General features: G+C 39.3%; 1 protein-coding gene across 2 annotated transcripts in view; it reads right to left on the reverse strand.

The window, feature by feature from the left end:
• Positions 1 to 23380, reverse strand: part of LOC125631634 (RNA-binding motif, single-stranded-interacting protein 3) — a 1082196-nt gene that overhangs the window by 607120 nt on the left and 451696 nt on the right. The window contains exon 11 of one of the 2 annotated variants that reach the window (XM_048838637.2): positions 1746 to 1919. In XM_048838637.2, the coding sequence (XP_048694594.2) occupies positions 1746 to 1919 (174 nt within the window). The remainder of the gene's footprint in view (positions 1 to 1745; positions 1920 to 23380) is intronic. The other variant, XM_075125723.1, reaches the window with a different exon arrangement.

Below are 23380 nucleotides of genomic sequence, written 5' to 3' on the forward strand. Positions count from 1 at the left end.
TTCGTCTCAAAAAAAAAGGAAGGAGCAGCTGCAGAATGGTCTAAAAAGGCTCTCATGCCTTGGCGGACATTTTGCTACATATGCAGTGTTATTGTAGCTGTATCCGTCCCAAGATATTAGGGAGACAAGGTGGCCTGAAGAAGAGCGCTGTGTAAGCCCAAAAACTTCTCTCCCACCAACAGAAACTGGTTCAATAAAAGATATTACCTCCTCCACCTTGTCTTGCTACTTTGCTACCTATGGTAGCAGGGTGAAGAGCCGCATTCTGCGAATTTACACCATCTAATGGTAGGGTAGTATTCTGCCTGTCTGCCTTTTGTACAGTACATAATCAGACTTTAGGTTTAATTCACAAGCATTTTTTATGATGATCACTAATCAAAGTTTGAGAGGCAGAGACAGTTTGAATACCTATGGAATATAAAATAAATCTTTACGACGACACTTTATTTAAGAGAACATTCTAAATCAGAAGGATCAACAGGCTTCCAGCTGTGTTCCCTTTCCCCCACCCCCAGCATTCTCCCCCAACAACTTTTACAATTCCTAAAACCCAGAACAATGGAATATAGCAAACAGCAGCATGTACAGAGATTTATGATATCTCAATAATTTTAAAAAGCAGTCAGATTTGCAGAATTCCTCTCATTTATCACAATTATTATGTCAGACATTTTCTAAGCAACTTTTTGGCTAAAAGTTTGCTGACAAAACATTAAATCTAAATCGATCATGCAAATCTTGCAACAGTGTCTTCAGATCACACATCATAAATTTTCTCCTGTAAATTAAGTTGCACCTTCCAATAAATCAGGTTTTTTTAAAATTTTCCTATTAGAAGGCACAAGAGGATGATAAAGCTTCCTAAGCTATAAGTGGCACAGTGTTAAGATATTAAAACGTTGCCCTTTAGAATTTCTAAAGAAGTCCCAAAATTAAAAGAGACCAAAGACAAGAGCAGAGCCAAAGAAAGGACAGACTGCTTACACTAGCAAGATTTCTCCTTGTTGTTCTGCTCAAACCTGAAGATCTCCCGAAGCCGAAATTAAAAGAGCCACTGGGCTTTATGTGCAGTTAGCTTTTCAGAAATGAGCAAATACGATTCTAATAGCCATCAACTGTGACCCTTTCACAGCTGTCAAAATAGAACATGCAATAATAGTTACACGCCTCCTTTCTCTCCCCCTCTTTTAGCCACCTGCTCATGAAAACTACAAAGGAGAGCAGGCTTAGCTTAGTGATGGTAGACTGTGTTCACTAGAGATGATGATGAATAAATAAATATTAGCAAAACCTATTATGATGACAAGAGACACCCAGCTTTATTGACTCCTCCACATAATTTAAAATGTACGCTCTCCTAAGCAAAAAAGAATTCAATTATCTAATAGCAACCCTCAAGGAAAATAGAAGGGAGCAACAAATAATTTTCCACACATCCCCCCCACAGCCCTAAATTGCAACCAGCGTTCATAACAATAGTTTAATATGAAGCTAAGCTGAATTTTTATAAACATTTCTAGTGAGCAATAAGAAATTCACATCTGTTTCTGTCTTAGAATCATTCGAAATTTCTCCAAAGCTTACAGTTAATCCAGCTGGGGAACAAACATTTCTAACAACACTGGGACAGACTGAACACAGACATAGTCCACTGAGTTGTCAGACTGTGGTACTGAGAACTTCTGCCTTCTGGGGAATAACGTAGAGCATTCATGTAGCTACATAAAAGGCTAATTACTTACAGCAGGGTGTCCAGCACAGTAAGTGTAGCTGGCATGGGACTGGTAGTGCAAGCTTGCTCTTGGAAAGGTGTATGTGTTCCAAGCAGGTTGGCTGCTGTTCCATTGTGAGCTAAAGCCAGGGCTCATGGTCACTCTTGATTTACTGTTTTGGTACGTTCTCACTGTGGAGCTGGACTATCAAGAAAGAAAGAAAAATGCAATATAAAAATAGTTTTTAGAATATATTACAAACAGTCCTACTAAACTTAATAAACACACATATCAGCACGCTATCTGTGAACAAAGAGGAGCATTCCCATTAAGAAAGTGAAAGAGGCACCCTTTTAGGATGAAAAAATAAAAGGCATTTTGTAGCACTGTTCTACAGTAAATATAGAAGACTAAATGATTCTTTGGAATTTAGACTGGGCCACACATCAAGAGGAGAATGTAATGGTGATAGAGATTTGAGGAGTTGTTTGAAATGTACATATAAGGTTACTTCACAAGATTGATACTTGAAATTTCCTGTTTCTTTCAGTGGTAAGAACTGAAAATTGAAATCTACTGTACCAATGACTAATTAAGGCAGCTTCAAAGTGAATAATCTGGCACCAGTGCTCAGAAAGTTTCCTCAGATCTTGTGATTCCATTTCTAGGAAAAATACGATGGGTTGGGGCAAGGCAAAATATTACAAAGCTGTCCCTAATTTTACAAAATTGCAATCTCCCACGAAAGACAACAGACTTTAGGACCAAAGATTTGTTAAACTGGGCCCCCCAAAATTGACCCACCCAAAATTAGTTGCCATTTTTGAAAAGTATGGCCATAATATATTTGCTACCGTCAACTACACCCATTGAAAATATAAACTTGATACTTCATCTACAAGATGTGGGAAACTAACCCAAATTGTGTATGCACCCATAATCATGTATGTTCTTTCCTGGTATGTTAAACTTTTTACTACAGAATGCTGTTTCCACTGTAAAATATACCTCAGAACTATTTTAATTGATAAGCACTGGTCTTGTAGACAACAAATAAAATCACTTTCAGCCTTTGCAGTCCATCTCTCCTCCCTTCTCTCTCTCTCTTTCCCCCCTACCCCTCCCCTCAAAAAAAACAGGATACATTTTTGACCAAATAATTTGCCCAGGATTCCAAAGCAATTCAAATATTGAACATATTTCTCATTTTATTCTTCTCTCCTTCCTTACAGTTTTTTCCCCTTCACAGGGGAAAGGAAATTAAATTTGGCACTCATTGATTCAAATTACACCAGTGAATTTTACTTTTGATATGCTCAGTTCTACTCTCAGTGAAGTCAACAGCTAAACCTCCCATTGACTTTAATGGGAACAGGATGTGATCTTGTTTTTTTATTGTTGTTTTTTTTAAATCAAACTCAACATTCTTTAGAAATCCTTACAAATGTGCCTTCAAGTAAAACCGATATATCATAAAGGAAAATGGAAAATATGGCTTAAGTCAAAAGGACATACTAAATTAGCGTTAAAATGGTGATCCTAGTAGTTGGGGTATGTTTAGATGGAGCCATCATAAATTGCACTCTGAGGAATGCAGTTTAACTTACTTTTAACCACCTTTTTCAAGAACACAGATTATATTTTATATATAGATTGTATTAAGTACATGTCCATTATTAGGCAATCATGAATATAAACTCCCAGAATATAAACTCCCTTCAACATCAAAATAATTTAATATAGTTGTGTAGAGGACAGTAATACTTTATTATTATGATGTTTATAACTGCAACAACTAGGGACCAACCAAGATCAGGGCCCCTTTGTGGTAGGCACTATACAGAATGAGAGACAGTCCCTGTCCCAAAGAGCTTACAACCTAAGTGGACAAGACAGACAGAGGGTAAGGGGAAAGGATATAACACACAGCAGAGTGATGGTCTGAAAAAGACACATTTTGTCCCATATTTTGTTAATATTTTGGTTCTGGGTTTTGTTGGGGAGGGGGAAATAGCTAAATAGCAAGACAAGGGAAGGAAGGGAAAACATAGAGAGGGTGATGTGGACAGTTTTAATCATCTTTCCCATTTTAATACCATATTTAGATGGCTGGTACAAATTGGAAGTTATAGTGCATATTGGCACCCATAGCACATACTGTATTTATTTAATTTTATTTTTAAAAGTTTAAAAATACAAAGAATGCTTTGGTTATCAGACATTGTATAAACTATAAGTTCACGAAAAGGCTAAATGACTTCCTGTGTGTGTTTATTTCCTGAACTGCAGATTAGGAAGCCTGTAAAGAGCAGTTTCCGCCCAACAGTTCTCAGTATCTCAACAGATTCTCTTCCCCCCACTCCCATGTAAAAGATTCCTGTGGTGTGATTTCTAAAGATTTAACTTACGACTAGCTGAACACAAAGCATATGAATGAACACTAAAACCCACACTCAACTCTCATTAGTCCGTGTATGTGACAAGTGGTTACTTTGTTCATTTACAAAAGGCTTTGGGAAAAAAAAACCTGCCCCTATAGTTAAAGAAGCTTCTTTCAAATAGATCTTTTTATATGAATCTAAATCATGGCAAGTCAAAGGAAAGCAGCTCTGGCTAGAAAGACTCAAGTTCTTTTTTTAAAACCCTTTCCCCAAGGAACAAAAAATGTAATATCTTTTCTTTTATTTGACATATTACTTATCTTTCACATCATCCCTCAAAGACAAATCTTTCTCTATGCACTCTGGTAGATTTGCTTCAATATGAAAGACAAGGGTTGGGTTTTGTTTTGACCAAGCCAGCCAGCCAGCTATAATATGCTTCCTTATACCTTGGTCTCTGCCATTTGTAGATGTTAGATATTAAAGTGTGACTGTTAATTAAATCCCCTTAAAAATGAGCAGAAAGACTGTTCATCCCTCTATAGAATATTCTATTTATGTTGTGTTACTGTACAGCATCAAGATTTTCCCTACTCGCCATTATGTCTGATGGAGCTGGACTGTACAGGCCAGTGGATAATATTTGTGGCTGACTGGAAAATAAAAAGACATTGGCAGTTGCAGATTATTAATTTTTTATTTGCATTACTGCAGCAACCAATGTCCTGTTGTGTTGGGCACTGTACAAACATACAAAGAACTGCCAATACCCGAACAGTTTGAAAATCAGAGACAAGCCTCAAAAAAAAAAAATCACGATATATTTAAACAACGAATGTGGGGTTCTTTTGATTTGCCTTTAGTGGTCACTTGGGTCACATTTTTCTGCTTTTCTCTGCAACCATGATGTCTAGAAACTTACTTTAAAAAAAAATGAAAGCTGACATTCTCTTATAGAAACATACCAACTAGCAGGAAATGTGCAATAAAATCTTAAGTGCTGACAACACCACAAACAATAAAAGACAGACCCTGCCCTTCAGAATTCATAAGACATAAAATAAAAAACCCTGCAGATGAGGAGTTGCAAAACTCAACTGAGATTTCCATTTCCCATGCTCTGCATCTCCCCAGTAAAGACTCTCCCATCCACATTTGTCATCTGACAATGGTGAAGAACCTCAGAAAGAGTCACCTTCTCCTAACACTAATGTTCAGAATGAGGAAAAACTGTATCATCCCTAGAGATTCTCTCTCTTTTTCCCTGTTACATCTTCCATCTAGAATCTTCCCAATGGTCCAGAGACAACTGGTGCCTCCCCATGCTAGGGGGTCACAAGCTAAAGGGGCGGACACGTGACCGCACCACATGTCTCCTCCCCACCCTGCCCCCAGCCTGGGGCCCCCACAATCTCCCTGCCCTCCCTTACCTATGGAGGGGAGGGGCTCTGTCCTCCCGCTTCACCGTCCCCCTACCCCAGTATGTTTGGCTGCTCTCCCTGGCAGCCAGGTCTGGGCAGAGTGTGGGACGGAGCTGCTCGCTGCTCTGTGCAGCATAGCCAGCTGCTTGGAAAACAGCCTGGCTGGGGAGGGGCAGCAGCGGCAGTTTGCTCCCTGCCTGGGGACAGGGGCTGAATGTGCCGGGTGGAGGGAGAGGGGACTCCAGCTCACTCAGCCACTGTCCCCAGTGGCCAAGCCTGGGCAGGGAGTAGCCCGCTGCCACCGCAGCCAGGCGCTCTCCCAGGCAGCCGCTGCGCTGCACCAGGCAATGTGCCAGCGTGGCCGGAAGAGGCTCTGGCCCCATCCCTTCCACTCCAGCTCTGGTCCCATCCTTTCCACTCCCTGCTTGGCCAGCTGCTTTGGGAGTGGGGGCACTTGACCTGCATGCCCCACCAACGCACGGTCTCTGCCCCAACCCCTTCCTGAGATTTTGCTACTGTTTAAAAGCCCTTTACCTCATCCAAACCAACTCACACCTTATTACTAATTATTATTATTTATTCATATTACCATATATCTGAGGAGACCTAGTTCTGAACCCAGAACCCACTGTATTAAGTGCTGTACAAACACAGAACAAAAAGACAGCCCCTACCCCAAGGAGCTTACAATCTAAGTATAAGACAAGGGACAACTAGATGGAGGTGTACAAGGAAATAATAAGACAGTATTGGTCAACAAGATAGGCAGTGGTCTCTGCACACCAGCAGCCTAGTTGTCATCAAGTTTTTTTGTATACATCACGGAAAAGGAGAATTTTGAAGAGGGATTTGAAGGTGGAGAATGAGGTACCTTTGTGGATATTTATGGAAAGTTCCTCTCAAGCATGTGGGGCAACGTGGGAGAAAGCAGGTTTGAAAATTTAACAAGCGGGCAATGGAGGCTGTCATCATAAGAAGGCGAGCATCAACAGCTCCGTATCAAATAAGGGATGATAGGTAGGGTGGGTATTGATTGTGAAGAGCCCTGAAAATGAATATAAGCATCTTATTTTTGATGCGATATAAAAGGGGGAGCCAGTGTAGGAATGCAAACAAAGGGGTGACATAATCAAAGCAATGAGCGAGGAATATTATCTAGCGGTAGCATTCTGAATGGGTCTGAGTGGGGTAAAATTGCATTTGTCAAGTCCAAAGAGATCCAGATTGTTATTGGTTTCAGAAGTGGTAAGACATTAAGATGTTACAGTTGTGAGCATTGTAAAACATCTCAATAGATAAATTAAATATAGAAGCTCTTTAAAAAACATCTCATCCAGGATGTGGGAGGAAGGTTTATAAAAACTGCTGTTATAGGGGGAGTTCCATTTTCTCCAATCTGTTTCATGATGGGACAAGAGAGTTACTTTTTTTGGCTTCTCTCATCTCAGTGGCTAATCTCTAGAAAGAGCCAACATGCAAAGAGATTTCCAGTTTAATCGGCCTCCATGTGATCTTTTGATAATTTGCTGTTATCTGATTATCAGGCAGTCAAGAAAGGCATCCACCCTGACCACCAACATTAAGGTGTCAGGGGATACACTGAGCATTGCATGACTCTGTTCAGAAGTGAGCAAAGATGATCATGGCTTTAAGACACAGGATTAGGAGTCAAGACATCTGGAATTAGAGCTGGTCAAAATGGCTGGTTAAAGTGTTCAATGAAAACTGGCCTTTTCCTCAAATCAGAAATTTCTGTGGGAAATGTCTCTTTGAAAAAAATTTTATGGGGTTTTTTCAGGAACCAAAAAATTTTCAGCTCTCAGCAACCAAAAAAATCGGGAAAAAAAATCAGGTGTTTTGAAGAAAATCAGAAACTTTTGTAGAAATCTGATGTAAATGAAATTTTGTTTTCATCAAAAAATGTTACGAGGCAAAAAACAACCCCCAAAAATTTCCTGTCCATTTCTACCTGCAACATATATCCAGCTGCACAAAAAACTCTTTGGAAGCTTGGACAAATCACCTTGTCTCTCTGTGCCTCAGTTTCCTAATCTGTTAAATATGGCTAATAATAATTCACAGGAGTGTTGTAAGACTAAATTTACTCACTTTTAAGAAAGTGCTTTTAAGATCTTTGGATAGAAGAGACAGATGTGCAAACTCTTACTATTCCCTGAGCCTAATTGCTGTCAGGAATTAGTTCTTTTAATAGCTGATGCTCAAAGGGTAACAGAGGTAAAAAAATAGTTCTTAGTATTTATATAGCACTTTTAATCTTCAAAGGATGTACAGACATCCAATAGTGACAAAACTTTTGACTAGTCCAACCTCCCCAGCCTTTTAAGCAGTTTATAGTAGATCTAGGAAACAGCAGCTACTCCTCATTTCCTTCCCATTTGCATTTGAATAAAGCACATAATTTGACTAGGACATTAAACAACATACAGTAGTTCTGATGTAGACTTAAAAGTCTTAATACTATATTGCGTGCACTGTCCACTGTCATTTATGATATACTACCTTGTAATTTAAAACTGCACAATAAACTGATTTTATAAGGAAAATATTCAAAGGGTAATTCAGAATTTCCAGATCATTTAAATTCCTTTTCATTAAGTCAGAATTGACTGCAGCTTTTTTATCCCTGATTGCCAGTTAGTTTCAATTGTATACTTGTGTCACTTGCTTTAGCACTCTGGCATGTTAAAGAGACAGGCCCAACGTCTGCTCTAGGTTACACCCATGCATCGAATTCATTAACCTTTAGGGGGATTAAATGGGTGTAAACAACATGAGAATTTACCCCACACTGTCTAAACTTTTAAAATTAACTCAGATGTGCTTGGACTGAGAAAATGACATCCATTTAGGTCTCTCTAATCCCCAGGATTTTCAATATTCAAAGTACTTCTGCCTTTGGCTACTTCTTCAAGCACAGTATCTTTTCACAAAGCTACAGAAGAGAAGTATGCCCAGTAAGTATCTTCTGCCACCAAAGTATATTCTTTTGGGCCTCAAAGTATTACAGGGCAAGCCAGAGCCTATTGCAGCAACTGCTGCTGTTGCTAGAAGTGCCACTGGCTCGGGTTCAAAATGCACCATGCCACGACGCAGAATATGGGTCTAATCTACAAGAGACTGGATTAATTACAAAAATATTATCACTTCCATAATTCCAAGTTTTTCCTAGAGACTGCAAGAGACAGAGATTAAAAGAGCTGCTCTAGAAGATTCTCACACAGGCTAGGATGGCACCTTTGTCTCATTCCTCAGGGAAGATAAAACTTGGAAAAGTAAATTAGAAGAGTTTGACTACAATATCAATATGTGAAACGTCAAGGATGGTGGATGGTGAAACTGGAGAGTTTTCTTCTATAATGACTTTGAGAACTTAACCTGGAAGGAAATAAAGGGGCAATGACTTTTATTTTACCAGCTGAGGTGGAGTTTCTCTAACCTTTCCTATGATTTACATATTACAACATAAATATAATCTGTCCGAGGAGGACAGAGCTATTAATGCTTGCGCAATGCAAATTTTGAGTTTATCCAGTTTATTCTGCATCTTTTATGAAGAAGCACCATAGATTTTCCAGAATTAAACAACGCTTTGTTGGTGACACAGGGTTACCTGCCCCTTTAAGAAGGTGTGGGGGCGGGGGCAGTGCACTTGTGACTCATCAGTTGCCTCCTGATTGGGCTTGAGAGGACACCTGGGCCATATCAAGGATGGGGCAGGTAGGAGCTAACTGATGGATCCAAAGAGAGGGACTGGAAAGGGGCAGGTGAGAGCTGACTGAGAACAGGGGAGAGACAGGAGCAGCAGCAGAGAGTTGCCTGAGGGAAAGAGCTGCAAGAAACTGAACGGAGAACAGTAATTGGGTGCAATGATGAGTTCTGAGGAAAGCTGCTGGAAGGGCTGGCTAGAGTTGGGGAACCCTGCTGAGTTGCAGGAAGACTTGTGCACAAGTCCCTAGGAATGAGGGGAAAAACCAGGTAGGTCAGTGTAAGCTGAACCCAGAAGGAAAGGGTTGACTCTGTAGAGAGGTATTGAGGAGTAGGGGAAGGACTCACAGGCAAGGAGGCCTCGAAAGTGGAACACTGTAAGGAACTCTCTGGCAGAAGACACAAATGGAGGGCTGCAGGAGCAGCCCAGGAAAAAGGTATTGTGGGAAGGAGGTGCCCCTGATTCCTGCAGGGAGCTTTCTTGTCCGAGACCTGACCTGTGGTTACAGGAGAAAGCTCATGGGACAGAAGCAGGTCTTGGAATTTTTAGATGGCTGGCCTACAGAGTGCTAGAGGACAGGGGTGGGAGATGGTTATTGACTATTAGCTTCATTGATTCCAAGGCCAGCAGGGACCATTGTGATCATATAGTTTGATCCCCTGTATAACCCAGGTCCTAGAACTTCCCCAAAATAATTCCTAGAGAGTATCCTGTAGAAAAACAGAAATCTTGATTTTGGAATAGCCAGTGATGGAGAATTCACCATGACCTTTGGTAAATTGTTCCTATGGTTAATTACGCTCAATGTTACAAATGTACTCATTTTCAGTATCAATTTGTCTACCTTCAGCTTCCAGCCATTGGATAGCATTATATTTTTTTCTGCTAGACAGAAAAGCCTATTATTAAATATTTGTTCCCTATGTAGATACTTATAGACTGTAATCAGGTCACCCCTTAACTTTCTCTTTGTTAAGCTAAATAGATTGAGCTCCTAGAGTCTACCACTATAAGGCATGTTTTCTCATCGTTTAATCAGTCTCGTGGCTCTTCTCTGAACCCTCTCAATTTATTAACATCCCTCTTGATCTGTTGACTCCAGAACTGGACACAGTATTCCAGCAGTGGTCTCACTAGTGCCAAATACTGAGGTTAAATAATCTGCGTACTCTAACTCGAGATTCCCCTGTTTAAACATTCAAGTTCATGTTCAGCTGATTATTCAACATGCCCCCAAATCTTTTACAGAGTCATTGCTTCCCAAGATAGAATCCCTCATCCTGAAAGTATGCTCTGCATTCTTTGCTCCTAGATAAATACAGTTACATTTAGCCATATTAAAATGCATATTGATTGCTTGAGCTCAGCTCAAGCAGTTCATATGGCTCTGAATCAGTGACCTGTTCTCTTCATTACTTACCATTCCCCTAATTTTTGTGTCATCTTCAAATTATCCGTGATGATTTTATGTTTGCTTCTAGGTCATTAATAAAAATGTTAAATAACATAAGGCCAAGAAGGGATCCCCGTGGGATCCCACTAGAAACATATCTGTTCTATGATGATTTCCCAATTATAATTACATTTTGAGAGGTATCAGTTAGCCAGCTTTTAATCCATGTTCATTTTATCTCTTTCTAGTTTTTTTTTAATCAAAATCTCACAGGGTACTAAGACAAATGCCTTAGAAAAAATCTAAGTATATTGCATCAAAACTATTACCTTTAATCAACCAAACCTGTAATCGCATAGAAAAATCAAATCAGTTTGACAGGATCTATTTGCCATAAATCCATGTGGATTGGCATTAATTATATTACCTTCCTTTAAATTCAGTGGTGGGCAACCTGTGGCCCGCGGGCTGCAGATTGCCCACTACCGATTTAATTCTTCTTTAAGCAATTCCTTTCTCAGCCACTCCATTATCTCGCTGAAGATCAATGTCAGACCAACAGGTCTATAATTACCTAGGGCATCCCATTTACTGTTTCTGAATATTGGCACAACATTCGCTTTCTCCCACTCTTCTGGAACTTCCCCAGTGTTCCAAGACTAGATGAAAAATAAACATTAATGGACCAGTGAGCTCCTCAGCCAGTTTTTAAAACTTTGAATTCAAGTTATCCAGAACTGCTGATTTAAAAATGTCTACCTTTAATAGCTGCTGTTTAATATCTTCCTGAGACACTAGAGGAATGGAAAAAGTGTTATCTTATGATATAATTACATCATCTGTTTCCCCCCCAAATACAAACCAGAACTGTTTGTTGAACACTTCTGCCTTTTCTGCATCATTATTCATTATTCTACCATTTCCATCTAGTAATGGACCAATACCACTGTTAGAAATTTTTGTTCCAAGTATACTTAAATAACTCCTTCCTATTTTCCTCTTTATTGGGTGATCTGGGGATGGTGACCTTTGAAACAGATTGAGAGCTGCTGCACTGTAACCTTGTTTTACTTTAGGGTTTTGAGAGGAACTGCTTTCACTATGATAAATATGCATATTGTGGCACTTTGTATGACTAAAAGAATTTGAATTTGCCAAGAACATTGAATTTGCCAATGTAAGAGACTATGTTCCTTTCAAAGGTGGAAAAAAGGGAAACTGGGGCAGGTACATCTGTTTGCCATAGGAGGGTGATCAAGAAGGGGATTGTCTTGTGACATTTGGGTATTACATTGAAAGATAGAAGAAATGTTTTGTGAGACATGGGATTTAAATTCAATATGCTGTACCTGGCAAACTTTAGGGTGTACTAAAGTAGTCAGAATTTTATCTACACACAGGGATAGCAAATCCAAGAGGCTGAAGTCCTCAGATTAAGGACCCAATCACAGAATCACAGAATATCAGGGTTGGAAGGGACCTCAGGAGGTCATCTAGTCCAACCCCCTGCTTAAAGCAGGACCAATCCCCAATTTTTACCCCAGATCCCTAAATGGCCCCCTCAAGGATTGAACTCACAACCCTGGGTTTAGCAGGCCAATGCTCAAACCACTGAGCTATCCCTCCCCCCAATGGGAATTGCATGTTCAGAAGACTTTTAGGATTGGGCACAGAGTTTTCAAGTCAACCTTGAGGAATATATTTTAAAACTAGATGGATACATTGTGTCTTGTTATTTATTTCCCTCACAGTTAAACCCTGAGACCAAAATAGGTATGTCCCTGGAATGGTTTTCATGCTTTTCTGATTAGGAACTCTGTAATTTTCAGCATGACTCAGCATTCTGCTTCTTGTTGTACTTCTAAAAGTTCCATGTGAAATATGAACGAACAAAGATTCCTGTCAGCCCTCGGGATCAGCAGGAGGATCTGAAAATAGCAGGAAGATTAACTCGTTCAGGGACTTGGCTATCAAGGGCCTGATTCTTCACTGTCTTGTCATTTACACCAGTGCAAAGTAGCAAAGAATGAGTATAAAAAGCTACCATTGAGTGCAGAACTGTGATTTGGTTGTATTCTTTACCTGCTTTATACAGATGTTAATGACTACACAAGGTGCAACGCAGGGATGAATCAGGAGCCTTTAGGCCTCTCAGTCACCAGTTCATATCTGGCACAGGTTGATAGTAATCAACAGTTGTTACTGTCTGATGGCTCTGTGGTAGCCTATGTGAAGGGTTTGCTGTGGCTCAGGATCATTCCCAGCAAAAAAATGTCCAAATCCAAAAAAAAATCCCATCACAACTGGCATACTTGATGGCAGGTTCAACTCAGAGGCAAAAGATTAAAAAGTCACAGGAGGGTATTTCACATGTACAAGTAGTTTCTTCACAACAAGGTGAGGCATATCGTTGGGCACCATTGGGCATCGTTGGGCATATCGTTGGGCATCGTTGCTTCTGCTACCCATTCTGCCCACAGTCTGTGGATAAACAGAGAACCTCATTCTCCAAGATTGTTAATTCAGACCATTTCATGAGCATTACATTCTCTTAAAGGAAACTACACATGGAAAGAAACATGACAGGACTTGCAAAAGATTTATTTATCTAGCCGAGCTTGTGTCCTCTTTTGTTTTTCTTCTTTATGATATATGAATTGGGCCTGAAAATTTGTTATTTTTAAAAAAGGAAGGGACTTCCTTTTTTTTTTTTAAACCTAAGAAGTATTAGGAAAGTAAATTCTGGTCTGCCCTGGAGGACAACTTGGATGTACAAGGAATGTTATTGTGAGTTTTTAACACTTTAATTAAAGGGGTGAGGTGTTGAATTTTTAACAAAGATATCCTTCATTCAAAATGATAGACAAAAACAAACAAAAAACATGAAAGCCTATCTACAAATCCTTCCCTCTCTTAATAGCTCAACTTGCATATTCATTTCTTGTGATGTCATTGTTTCACTAGCTTTACAGTCACCAGAGTTTCTTCCAGGCTAGACAGGGCCTGAATTTCCAGTGTAAAAACAAAACCAACAAAATGTAAAGAAAAAATAAATACTTCTCATCCCCCTTATCATCATAAAGCAGGAAACAAGGGCAAAATCCCATTTCCCCCCTTTTCCAGTAACCACTAAGGAAAGTGCTACCACATTAGATAACTCTCAATTTATTTTGAGTTAATTTTAAGGCCTAATAGCAACCTAAGAAGGTCCTTGAACATGACCCTTTAAATGATACTAATTTTGAAGCTGTTCTTTTCTGAAAATAAAGAACACTAACATTGTTTACTGAATGAACATCTGTTTAATTATGTTTGGCGTTTTTTTCTTTAAATTGCACCAGGTTTACAATTATAAGTAATGAAACAATGTATTAACCTAACAGGCATAATATTTGGTGTTTCCAACAACATCCTGACAAGATCCCAGCAAGAGATGCACATTAAGACCATTCACAGATAACCTGTGTATGCTGCACAATGTTGATTTTTGCAGAAGTCACATCCATGAAATAGTTGCTCAGTGCGATACGCTCCCATGGAATTGCAGCTCATCTGTATGGATTGACTTTTTATACAAAGACATTCTTCCACTTGAAGCAGGAGAGCACACAAGTCACAAAGGTAGTAGAGAATGACTTAAAGGAGAGGATTTGAGTGAGCAAAGTCTATTGGTGAGCACTAATCTTATTGAAAGCTGTTGATAAAGTGGAAAACAACATATTCAGTCACTGACCTTGGTAGCTATATAAGGGTAATATTTTTACAAACACTTGAAAATTCTCTCCAGTGTATTACAGTGGTGGCTCTTAAAATCTTTTCAATTCCTTTAGATAAGTAAACAACATTAGCACAGGATTTGCAGCATTCCCTATACAAACTGTAGGGAACCGCAGGAGATACTGCCAATACAAAAGTAATACCCACATCAAAAAACGGAACATTTTGCTGGGTGAGTACTCATAAATATGTTCTCCTTCAATCAGTTATGGTCCAGTTCAGCACCCACATAAGCATGTGGTTAACTTCAATTGTGTGCTAAATAGAGAAGACTAAAGTGCTAAATTGGGGCTTATATGTATATCTTATTTAATGGAGTATTTTTTCAAAGACATTTGATGGGAAAAAACTTTTCATTAAAATTTGAATTCCTTTTATCCTTCTTATAGTATCCAAAGGTACTACACATACTGTGCTAGAGAATCCTAATGTTCTTACTGATGTGTCTTCGTACAGTACGTCTAATTGTTGTGAACATTTACATCATCTCTTACTTTTAGAATACCTCTTGATGAATCTAATGTTATAGAGCAACTAAGAGTCTGCCTAGTCACCTGCTTTATCAATAGACCGATCTTTTAGATACACAACACGACATTATTTTCCCCACTGTACGTCTGCAACATACTTCAAGACTCAACCTGCACTTTTTCTGGTCACATCAAGAACAGCAGCAAAAACAATGTTCAGGCAATTCCCCTACATTAAGCAATGAAAACAATCCAGTCCATGCATCAGTGCTGAGTGAAACTGCTTTTGAATACCCATAAAATGTCCTTGACACAAACACTTCCATAATCCTACTGAATGAGAAAAAGTCAGGGTCTCTTTGCCAACTACAATACACAGGTTATTGAGTCTAGCTTAACATCTATGTTACAAGTCAAGCACTGACCAAGAATCATTTAGCAGACATCAAATACTTATTTTACTAAACACCATGACATTTTCTGCCAGGGGCAGAAAATTTCTGAATAGAATAAGTACACTTGAGACACTATAAGGCCCCAATACTGCAATGGGAGACTTCTATGCTTTTATTAAGCTTGCTGCAGAATTGAAGCCTTAGTCAAAGCTATGATTTGTTCCTCACATTGTTACGCCTACTGTACACCTTAATGTAGGTGGAACGATTTGTTTGTACCTTCATTAATTACAGTGCTCTGCAAACTGTTTCTGTTTGGTGTTAAGTAACTAGAAATTCATACTTCAAGTTGGTCCTTAGGCACAGTTGTAATAAACTTGATTAAAAATATCCTCATTGATTTACTGAGGAATGGGGAACAGATTCCTGCTTGTTTTTCAGAAAAACAACAGGTTCTCTTTCGCTGAGTGTGAAGCTGTGATAGCCTGCATGCTACTCTGGTGCTCACCAAGGTCTCTTATGAAAATTAAACACAACTGTTTTTAATAGTGTCTTTCATGAAAACACCTTGCCTAAATAATCATCATCACTTGATGCTGTGTGAGACACCAAAGACTACATGGGACCTCAAGATCAGACGGGAGAGTTCTTACATGGGAAATGATGCAGAGGAAGCAAATGCAGAGTGGGAAAGGGAGCAGAAGGAACCAAATTCTGGTTCTATTTACGTCCTTTGACACTGGGACCGCGATTTGGCGCAAAGGCTTATGTTTGGCTGGAAAGAGTTCAAGAACCCTTTTAAAAACCAAGGAGGGCAATGAATGGGAAATTATGTCTTATTCATACAAGTAACATTGCAAGGAATTATGGGTCTTTCACTCAAATTAAATATTCACAGAACCTTATTTACTCTATGCAATACATTTAAATGTGAAAGAACAAATATTCTTCGGCTTCTCCAGTACTCAGTTAATCCATTAGAAATCTAACAGTCATTCTAAATGTTCTCTGAGATAGGACACAGCCAGTGAAAAATGAAGGAGAAACAAGAGTGGACCACCAGGTGTGGGAGAGAAGAAGAACTAAAAAGGATCCCAAACCAGCTTTCAGGGTACTCAAACCCAGAGCATTCTATAATCATGGGGATTATAACTACCCAGACATCTGCTGGGTAACAAACACAGAACAGGCAAACATGCATCAAAGAGCCATCTAAATTGCATACAAAACAGTTTTTATTTCCAAACTGTGGATACTGAAACTGGAGGTGAAGCAGTCCTAGATCATCAATTTACCAACAAAAAGGAACTAATTAAAAACAGCAGCTTGACAACAGTTCCTTGCTATGCTGAATTTAAGTAAGAGGTTCCTAGACTGTAGTGATGTAAAGATAGTAGATTTCAAGAAAACAATGTAAGGCCTAATAAAAAGAAGTGTTAAAAATAAAAAGAGCCAGCACGTAAGACAGGTAGGAAAACCTTAAAAACACCATAGTTAAGGCACCACAGATTGTATATACTCTCAAAAATAGAGAACAAGAACAAGAAGCCAATGTGGCTGCAGTGAGGGACTGTTCAGGAATCATATTATACAACCCTCGACTGTAAATGGAAAAGAGGACAGGCAACCAAACAAAAAGCACTGCACAAGTCAGTGAAGCCTTGCATGGAAAAGATCTTAGTGAAGGAATAAAGCAGAAATAGTTAATGCTAGTTAAGGGCTGGAACCTGCAAGGAGCTGAACACTGGCCCTGATCCAGCAAGGCACTTCAACACAATGAGAATACTCATGAATAAAATAATACATAACAAATGGAAGAAAGGGGAAGTTGATAGTAATGAATATAAGTCAGAAGTTAGGAATTGTAGAAAATTGATAAGGGGAGCAAAGGGACAAAAGGAGAACTCTATGGTCAACAGAGATAAGGATAATAAGGAGTTTTTAAAATATATTAAGAAGAAAAAAATCCTGACAGTGGTATTGGTCCATTACTAGATAGAAATGGTAGAATCATCAATAATAATGCAGAAAAAGGCAGAAATGTTAAATATTTCAAGTCTGTATTGGGGGAAAACAGATGATATAGTCTCATCATGTGGTGATGACAACACTCATTCTATTCCACCAGTATCTATGGAGCATGCTAAACAGAACCTTTAAAGTTAGACATCCAGATATCTCTTTTCAAACTCTTTGAATGCAAGTTATCTGTGGAGCTGCTGGACTGTTAATGTTGATTTTCAGGGAGTCTTGGAGCACTGGGAAAGCTCCAGAAGACTGGAAAGAAATTAGTGTTGTGCTAAAAGGGAAAGGGAATACTGGATGACCTGGGTAATTATAGGCCTGTCAGCCTGACTTCGATCCCTGGCAAGATAACAGAGCAGGTGATATGAGACTTGATTAATGAAGCAGCAGTGTCAGGAGTACCAGGGAAGTAGCGAGTGAGCACCTCAGGAACCATCTAATGGCTGCCGTGCTCCATGGGCAGGGGCCAATTCCAGTGGATGTTGCCAGCCAGCACCAGCTCCTTTAAGGGAGAGGCAAGTGCACATCAGGGTGCTGCTTGGAGATGTGCCATCTGCCCGCCTGGGGAGCACCCAGCCGTGCAGAGGTGGCCCGGCTCGGGGAGCAGGACAGGCAGGGCTGCTGCACAGCACCCCGGCTCCCACAGCAAGGAGAACCAGGGGCCCAAGTGGCTCCCCCAAGCTTTCAATCTGCCAGCTCCTAGCAGGAGGCAATGGTTTTGAAACTGGGGGATACACCTCCCAGTTTGAAAGCTCTGTGTTAAATGGAAGGCAGAAATCTCGAGGGGAGGATGTGACATACCCCCCCAGATGATCCTCCATGCATAGCCTCTAGGGGGTGCAAATATGCCTAGTTATGGCTCTGAGTGTTTCTGGGTGGGGTCTTGCAGTGATTGGTTCTTGGCCCTACTCTATTTTACATTTTTATCAATGACCTGGAAGAAAACAATGTCACTAATAAGTTTGCAGATGACACAACAATTGGGGAAGTAGTAAATAATGAAGAGGTCACTGATTCAGAGAAATCTGAATCACTTGAAAACTGGGTGCAAGAAAACAATATATGTTTTAATACACCTAAATATAATTATATTCATCTAGGAACACGGATGAAAGGCCATATGCACAGGATGGGACTGGGAAGCAGTTACTTTGAAAAAGATTTGGAGGTCATGGTAGGTAATCAGCTGAATGTGAACTCCCAGTGTGATGCTGGGGCCAAAAGAGCTAATGGGATTCTGGGATGAACAAACAGCAGAATCTCAAGTAGGAGTATGGAAGTTGTTTTACCTCTATATTTGGCATGGGTGTGACTGCTGCTGGAGCACTGTGTCCAGATCTGGCGCCCACAATTCAACAAGAATGCTGATAAATTGGAGAGGGTCCAGAGAAGAGCCCCATGAATGACTAAAGGATTAGAAAATATGCCTTATAGTGGTGGACTCCGGGTGCTTAATCTATTTATTTTAAAAAATAGAAGGTTCAGGGGTGACTTGATTACAATCCATAAGTATCTACATGGGGAACAAATATTTAATAATGGGCTCTTCAGTCTATCAGAGAATGGTATAACACGATCCAATGGCTAGAAGTTAAAGCTAGGCAAATTCAGACTAGAAATAAGCCATAATTTTTTAACAATGTAGGTAATTAACCATAGGAACAATTAACCCAGGGTTGGGTAGATTCTCCATCACTGAAAATTTTTAAATCAAGATTGGATGTTTTTCTAAAAAATATGCTCTAGAAATTATTCTGGAAAAGTTCTATGACCTGCGTTATACAAGAGGTCAGACTAGATGATCAAAATGCTCCCTTCTGATGTTGAAATCTAGGAATCTATGACCTTATAGTTAAGCATATGCTTAAGTGCTCTGTTGGATCAGAGCCAGAGTGCTCAGCATCTTGAAGAATCTAGCCTTAAATATAAGGCTATCAGGCACTAAGTACTTTTAAAATATAACCGGAGATGAAAAACTAGAGAGAAAGAAGATCTGCTAATATTTATAATGGAGATGACATTAATTGTGACCCATGAATGGCTGAAATACTGAACTTCTCCAGCCACTGGGTTCCACAGGTGCTCCACACCTTTGGGGGCAGGATTCTTTCCTCAATCTTGCCTGCATATTTGTTCAACGCACAGAACACTGTCACCAGGCTACTTGGACTAAGCGATGGGAAGAAAACTTTCCTTTAAAATAATGTCTACTGAATGTTACTCAATGTTCATAATGCAATTTCAATTTCAACTATTTGTGTACATGTGCATACATATATACACTCCCACCCCACAGCCAGCATATTTCCCTTTTAAAACACATATTTTTTGTGCTCCTCATATTCCCAATGGCACAAACATTCTAAGTTTAAATCACTAACCTCTGACATTTTGGCCAAACCACATGTATTTTAGCTGTATTTACGCTCTATTAATTTGTAAAAATAACCTATATTTTACTAAGGTTACCGTGGTGAGGCAAAGCAACCAAAGCCAGGAAATAAGTTACAGCCTGACAGCCTCTGTGAAGTCACGCTGTTGAGAACAAAAATGCAGCATGGAATGTATTAAACAATAATTAAGATGGAATGTACAGATCTTTTGGAGTCTGCTGGAGGAGACTGCAAGCCCTGCTCCATTCTGCCTTGCTGGTGCCCCTTAGAGGAAGCCTTGCTGAGCCAGCCAACAGCCTGAAGGTTTTGAGGCATAATTCTCAGGCAGGATTCAGAGGCAGCGTGGGGAGGTAATGGCAGCTAGGGACTAATTAAGTGCAGTTCAGCCTTTTTTAAGCTCAATACCTTAAAGTTGAAAAAAAGAAAAGAAAAAAATGGACTCCCCTCTCTCCCCCTTCATGATGTATAGAGAAGCCCAAGAAATTATCCTTTACTTTGGCAGGGGGGAGGGGAGGAGGCAGAGCAAGCGTGTGCTTTTTGTTTTCTGCTTCTTTTTAACATTAGAAATTCAGGTCTTATCTAAGCTGCAAGAATCTGACAACTAGAGAGAATGGTGACATCACAAGAGCCAAGAGCATGAAAGCTGAGCATTAAGCAAGGCAGGGAATTTGTCAGGCTGTTTCAATGACTTTGTTATTTTTTTGTTTGTTTTTGTTCATTCTTATGTAACTTTGATAACTACTTAACATTCTGGATAAAGAAAGACTTTGTTAAAGATTTCACCACCTCACCACTTCAGCTCAGGCATTAGCACTCACTATAAATATCCTTGAGACTTTTCAGAGGTCAAGCAGCAAAACTAGGTCTGGAATTTTTAAGGTTCAAAGAAAACAGGAGGAAAAATACCTTTCAGGCCTTCTTTGTACATCATGAGGGGGGGAAACCCCAAGAACAATTTTTAAAACATTCTGCCAGTTACCATTAAAAGAGGGATGTTGCTCTCAGACTGGCGATAAAGGAGCTGAAAGCCAAGGCAGGAAGCTCTGAGGAAACATGGAAGCTCTCCTGTCCAGTTTGTATTTGCTGTTTTGCATTTTTGAGTTTACTGCTTGAAAAACTGCCTGGCAAGAATGCACTTAGAGACTTGTGTCAAGTTGTACTTGTGGCACCTTAGAGACTAACAAATTTATTTGAGCATAAGCTTTCATGAGCTACAGCTCACTGTCGTCAATTGGTTTAACCCCAAACCCCTCCACTGTAACCCTTTCTGGAGAAGATGACTATACTTTCAAACCGGTGGTCATGGCAAACTTTCTCTCCCACCATTCTGCAAGACCACCACTTGGGAAAAAGACTTACAGAATTAAAAATGTATGAAACCAATGGGGTTCTTTAGAAATTACTCTAAAAACCAACGGTATTTAACAGAGAATTGCAATTCTTTCTATAGAGTTTCTGAATCACTCTCTAGAATCCTGTACCATGGATATAATTTCTATAAGACTTTGCCCATAGGAGAAAGATCAGCCATAAATGTGGATTTCCTGATAAATGAGCTGGTTTCATAACTTTAGCACTACAGAGCAGAAACAGCAACACTCTCATATGGACAAAAGCTTTTTCAAAATAGCATTAATCCACAGGTTTTTTTTCAGGGTAGACGAAGAAAGATCTAGTGCAGTTAAAGGCAGTTTTCAGTTTAAACAAAGAAAAAATATTTCTATTACATATTCCAAAACCAAAAATTAACATTAAATTGACATATCCCCTACTGCTCCCAGATTTCTAATAGTATTCCCATGTGGCCAGCTGCCACAATATCTCAGTTGTTTGCAGTTCGTGCTGTACCATTAACCAGTCAACACCACCAAATGCTCAATGTTTCAATCATGGCTGTCAATCCCCTTGCAAATAAAAGACCTTCAAGTGGACTTTGAACGTATTTCCCCACAAAGCCGCTCGAGCTATTGCTGTCTTTGCAGCCATCTCCTTTCCATGCTGGACTTGATACAACAAAGATAACACATAAAAGTTAAGCACATATTTAAGTGCTTTACTGAATGGGTGCCATTTTATATATAGATCCTAAATGATGAATCAGTACAATAAAACCTGCACAGAATTTGCAGCTCATGAAAGATGTCAACTCATTTGAGAGAGAAATGAATTTTAAATCTAATTTAAAGCTCTTTGGAGAAATTATCAGCTCCTATGAACCATTAATTCTTACATAAGAGCTCCAAATTAACTGTAAAAATATAAAATGGCTGATGTATTATTAACTCTCTGACCAAAAGTTAAGAAAAACCAACATACAAACACCCTGAATCAGGTGGCTTTCTGTTACTGGAGTAGAATTCAGTTTTACTGATGTAGACTTTGAGTGATCATTTGGTTGCATGGATCAAATCTGGCTGGTCAAAAGCCAGTTACCATGAACACTGATGTATGTATTCTTCTCTCGTGCCAGTAGGGCTCTCTGTTTTAGGGAACAGAAAGGATTTATTTTATTTCTCATCAAAACCTGGAAATATGGCACCATTTTTAATTGGCACTCAGCTGCAATAATTAACAGCTTTTGGGAGTGCCAATGAGAACACAGTTCATCAGCCTTGCCAGTAAGGCCCTGATTCACCCAGGCCCTGATTCACATGTAAGCATGTGCATACTTTAAAGCATGTGAGTAGTCCTAGGGAAATCAGTAGGCCTAGTCACATACATAAAGTGATGCATGTGGTTGTTTTTTTTTCTCATTTAGACCCTAATTGCCTAACAGAATTCATCTTATCCACAATGAAAGTTGTTTCTCTTTGTACCTCACTCTAGAGCATTTGGTATTGGCCAAAGGCTATTTACTGGACTAGATGGACAACTGGTCTTATATGGCATGGTGATTCCTATTATTTGTGAAACTTACTTTTCAACAGGTCTGGGTGTATTGATTGCTCTGATATAACAATCAGAAACAAAAAGGGAAATTTCCCTAACTGCTGTTTACAAGAGAATTCCACTGTGCTAATCTCTAAAAGAAGTTAGTTTAGTCATTTTCCATTGTGATTTTCTTAATTTAAAAAAGAAAATCATGCAAAATGTCTAGATACAAGGGAAATTAATAGTGTCTGTTTGGCACATACATTTGCCACTGAGTATGTGGGTCACAAATTGCAAGTGGCTGTGTTGACCTTTTTCTTTTATTAAACTCATTTTTGGAAAAAACACACATTCATTATGTCTCTTGCTCCCTGGAGAAAAGGTCAGTATGGCTGAGGTCTACAAACACAAGATTCAGCAACAGCAACAAAGAGCTGAAGTATTTCATTGCCTTGTTTTTTTCTTCTTCCCTGTTCTTTTACATGCACATCTTAACTTCTATCTGCTTTTAGTGTTAATTGCTTCAAAAGACAAGACACCCATTGCATCTTCAAAAATCCAAATTTAACCATGAAAACTAGTAGTTGTGCATGAAAAAATGGATAGTTTTGAATACATTAGGGTAGTTAACTGCCTGACTTGAGCCTTCCAATTTATTTGTGCATATAAATGCAGGATTTTGTAGACAAAATGTGCAGATTGTGCCTGCTTTGAAAATTCAGGCCAAGGTTTTCAACAACAGTAAGCAAACTTTAGCCTCCCATTTTTGAAAATTTTGACCTTTGGTTTCAGTGACTCCATACTAACTGTCC

Source organism: Caretta caretta, chromosome 2, assembly GCF_965140235.1.
Source record: "Caretta caretta isolate rCarCar2 chromosome 2, rCarCar1.hap1, whole genome shotgun sequence".
Lineage (NCBI taxonomy): Eukaryota > Metazoa > Chordata > Testudines > Cheloniidae > Caretta > Caretta caretta.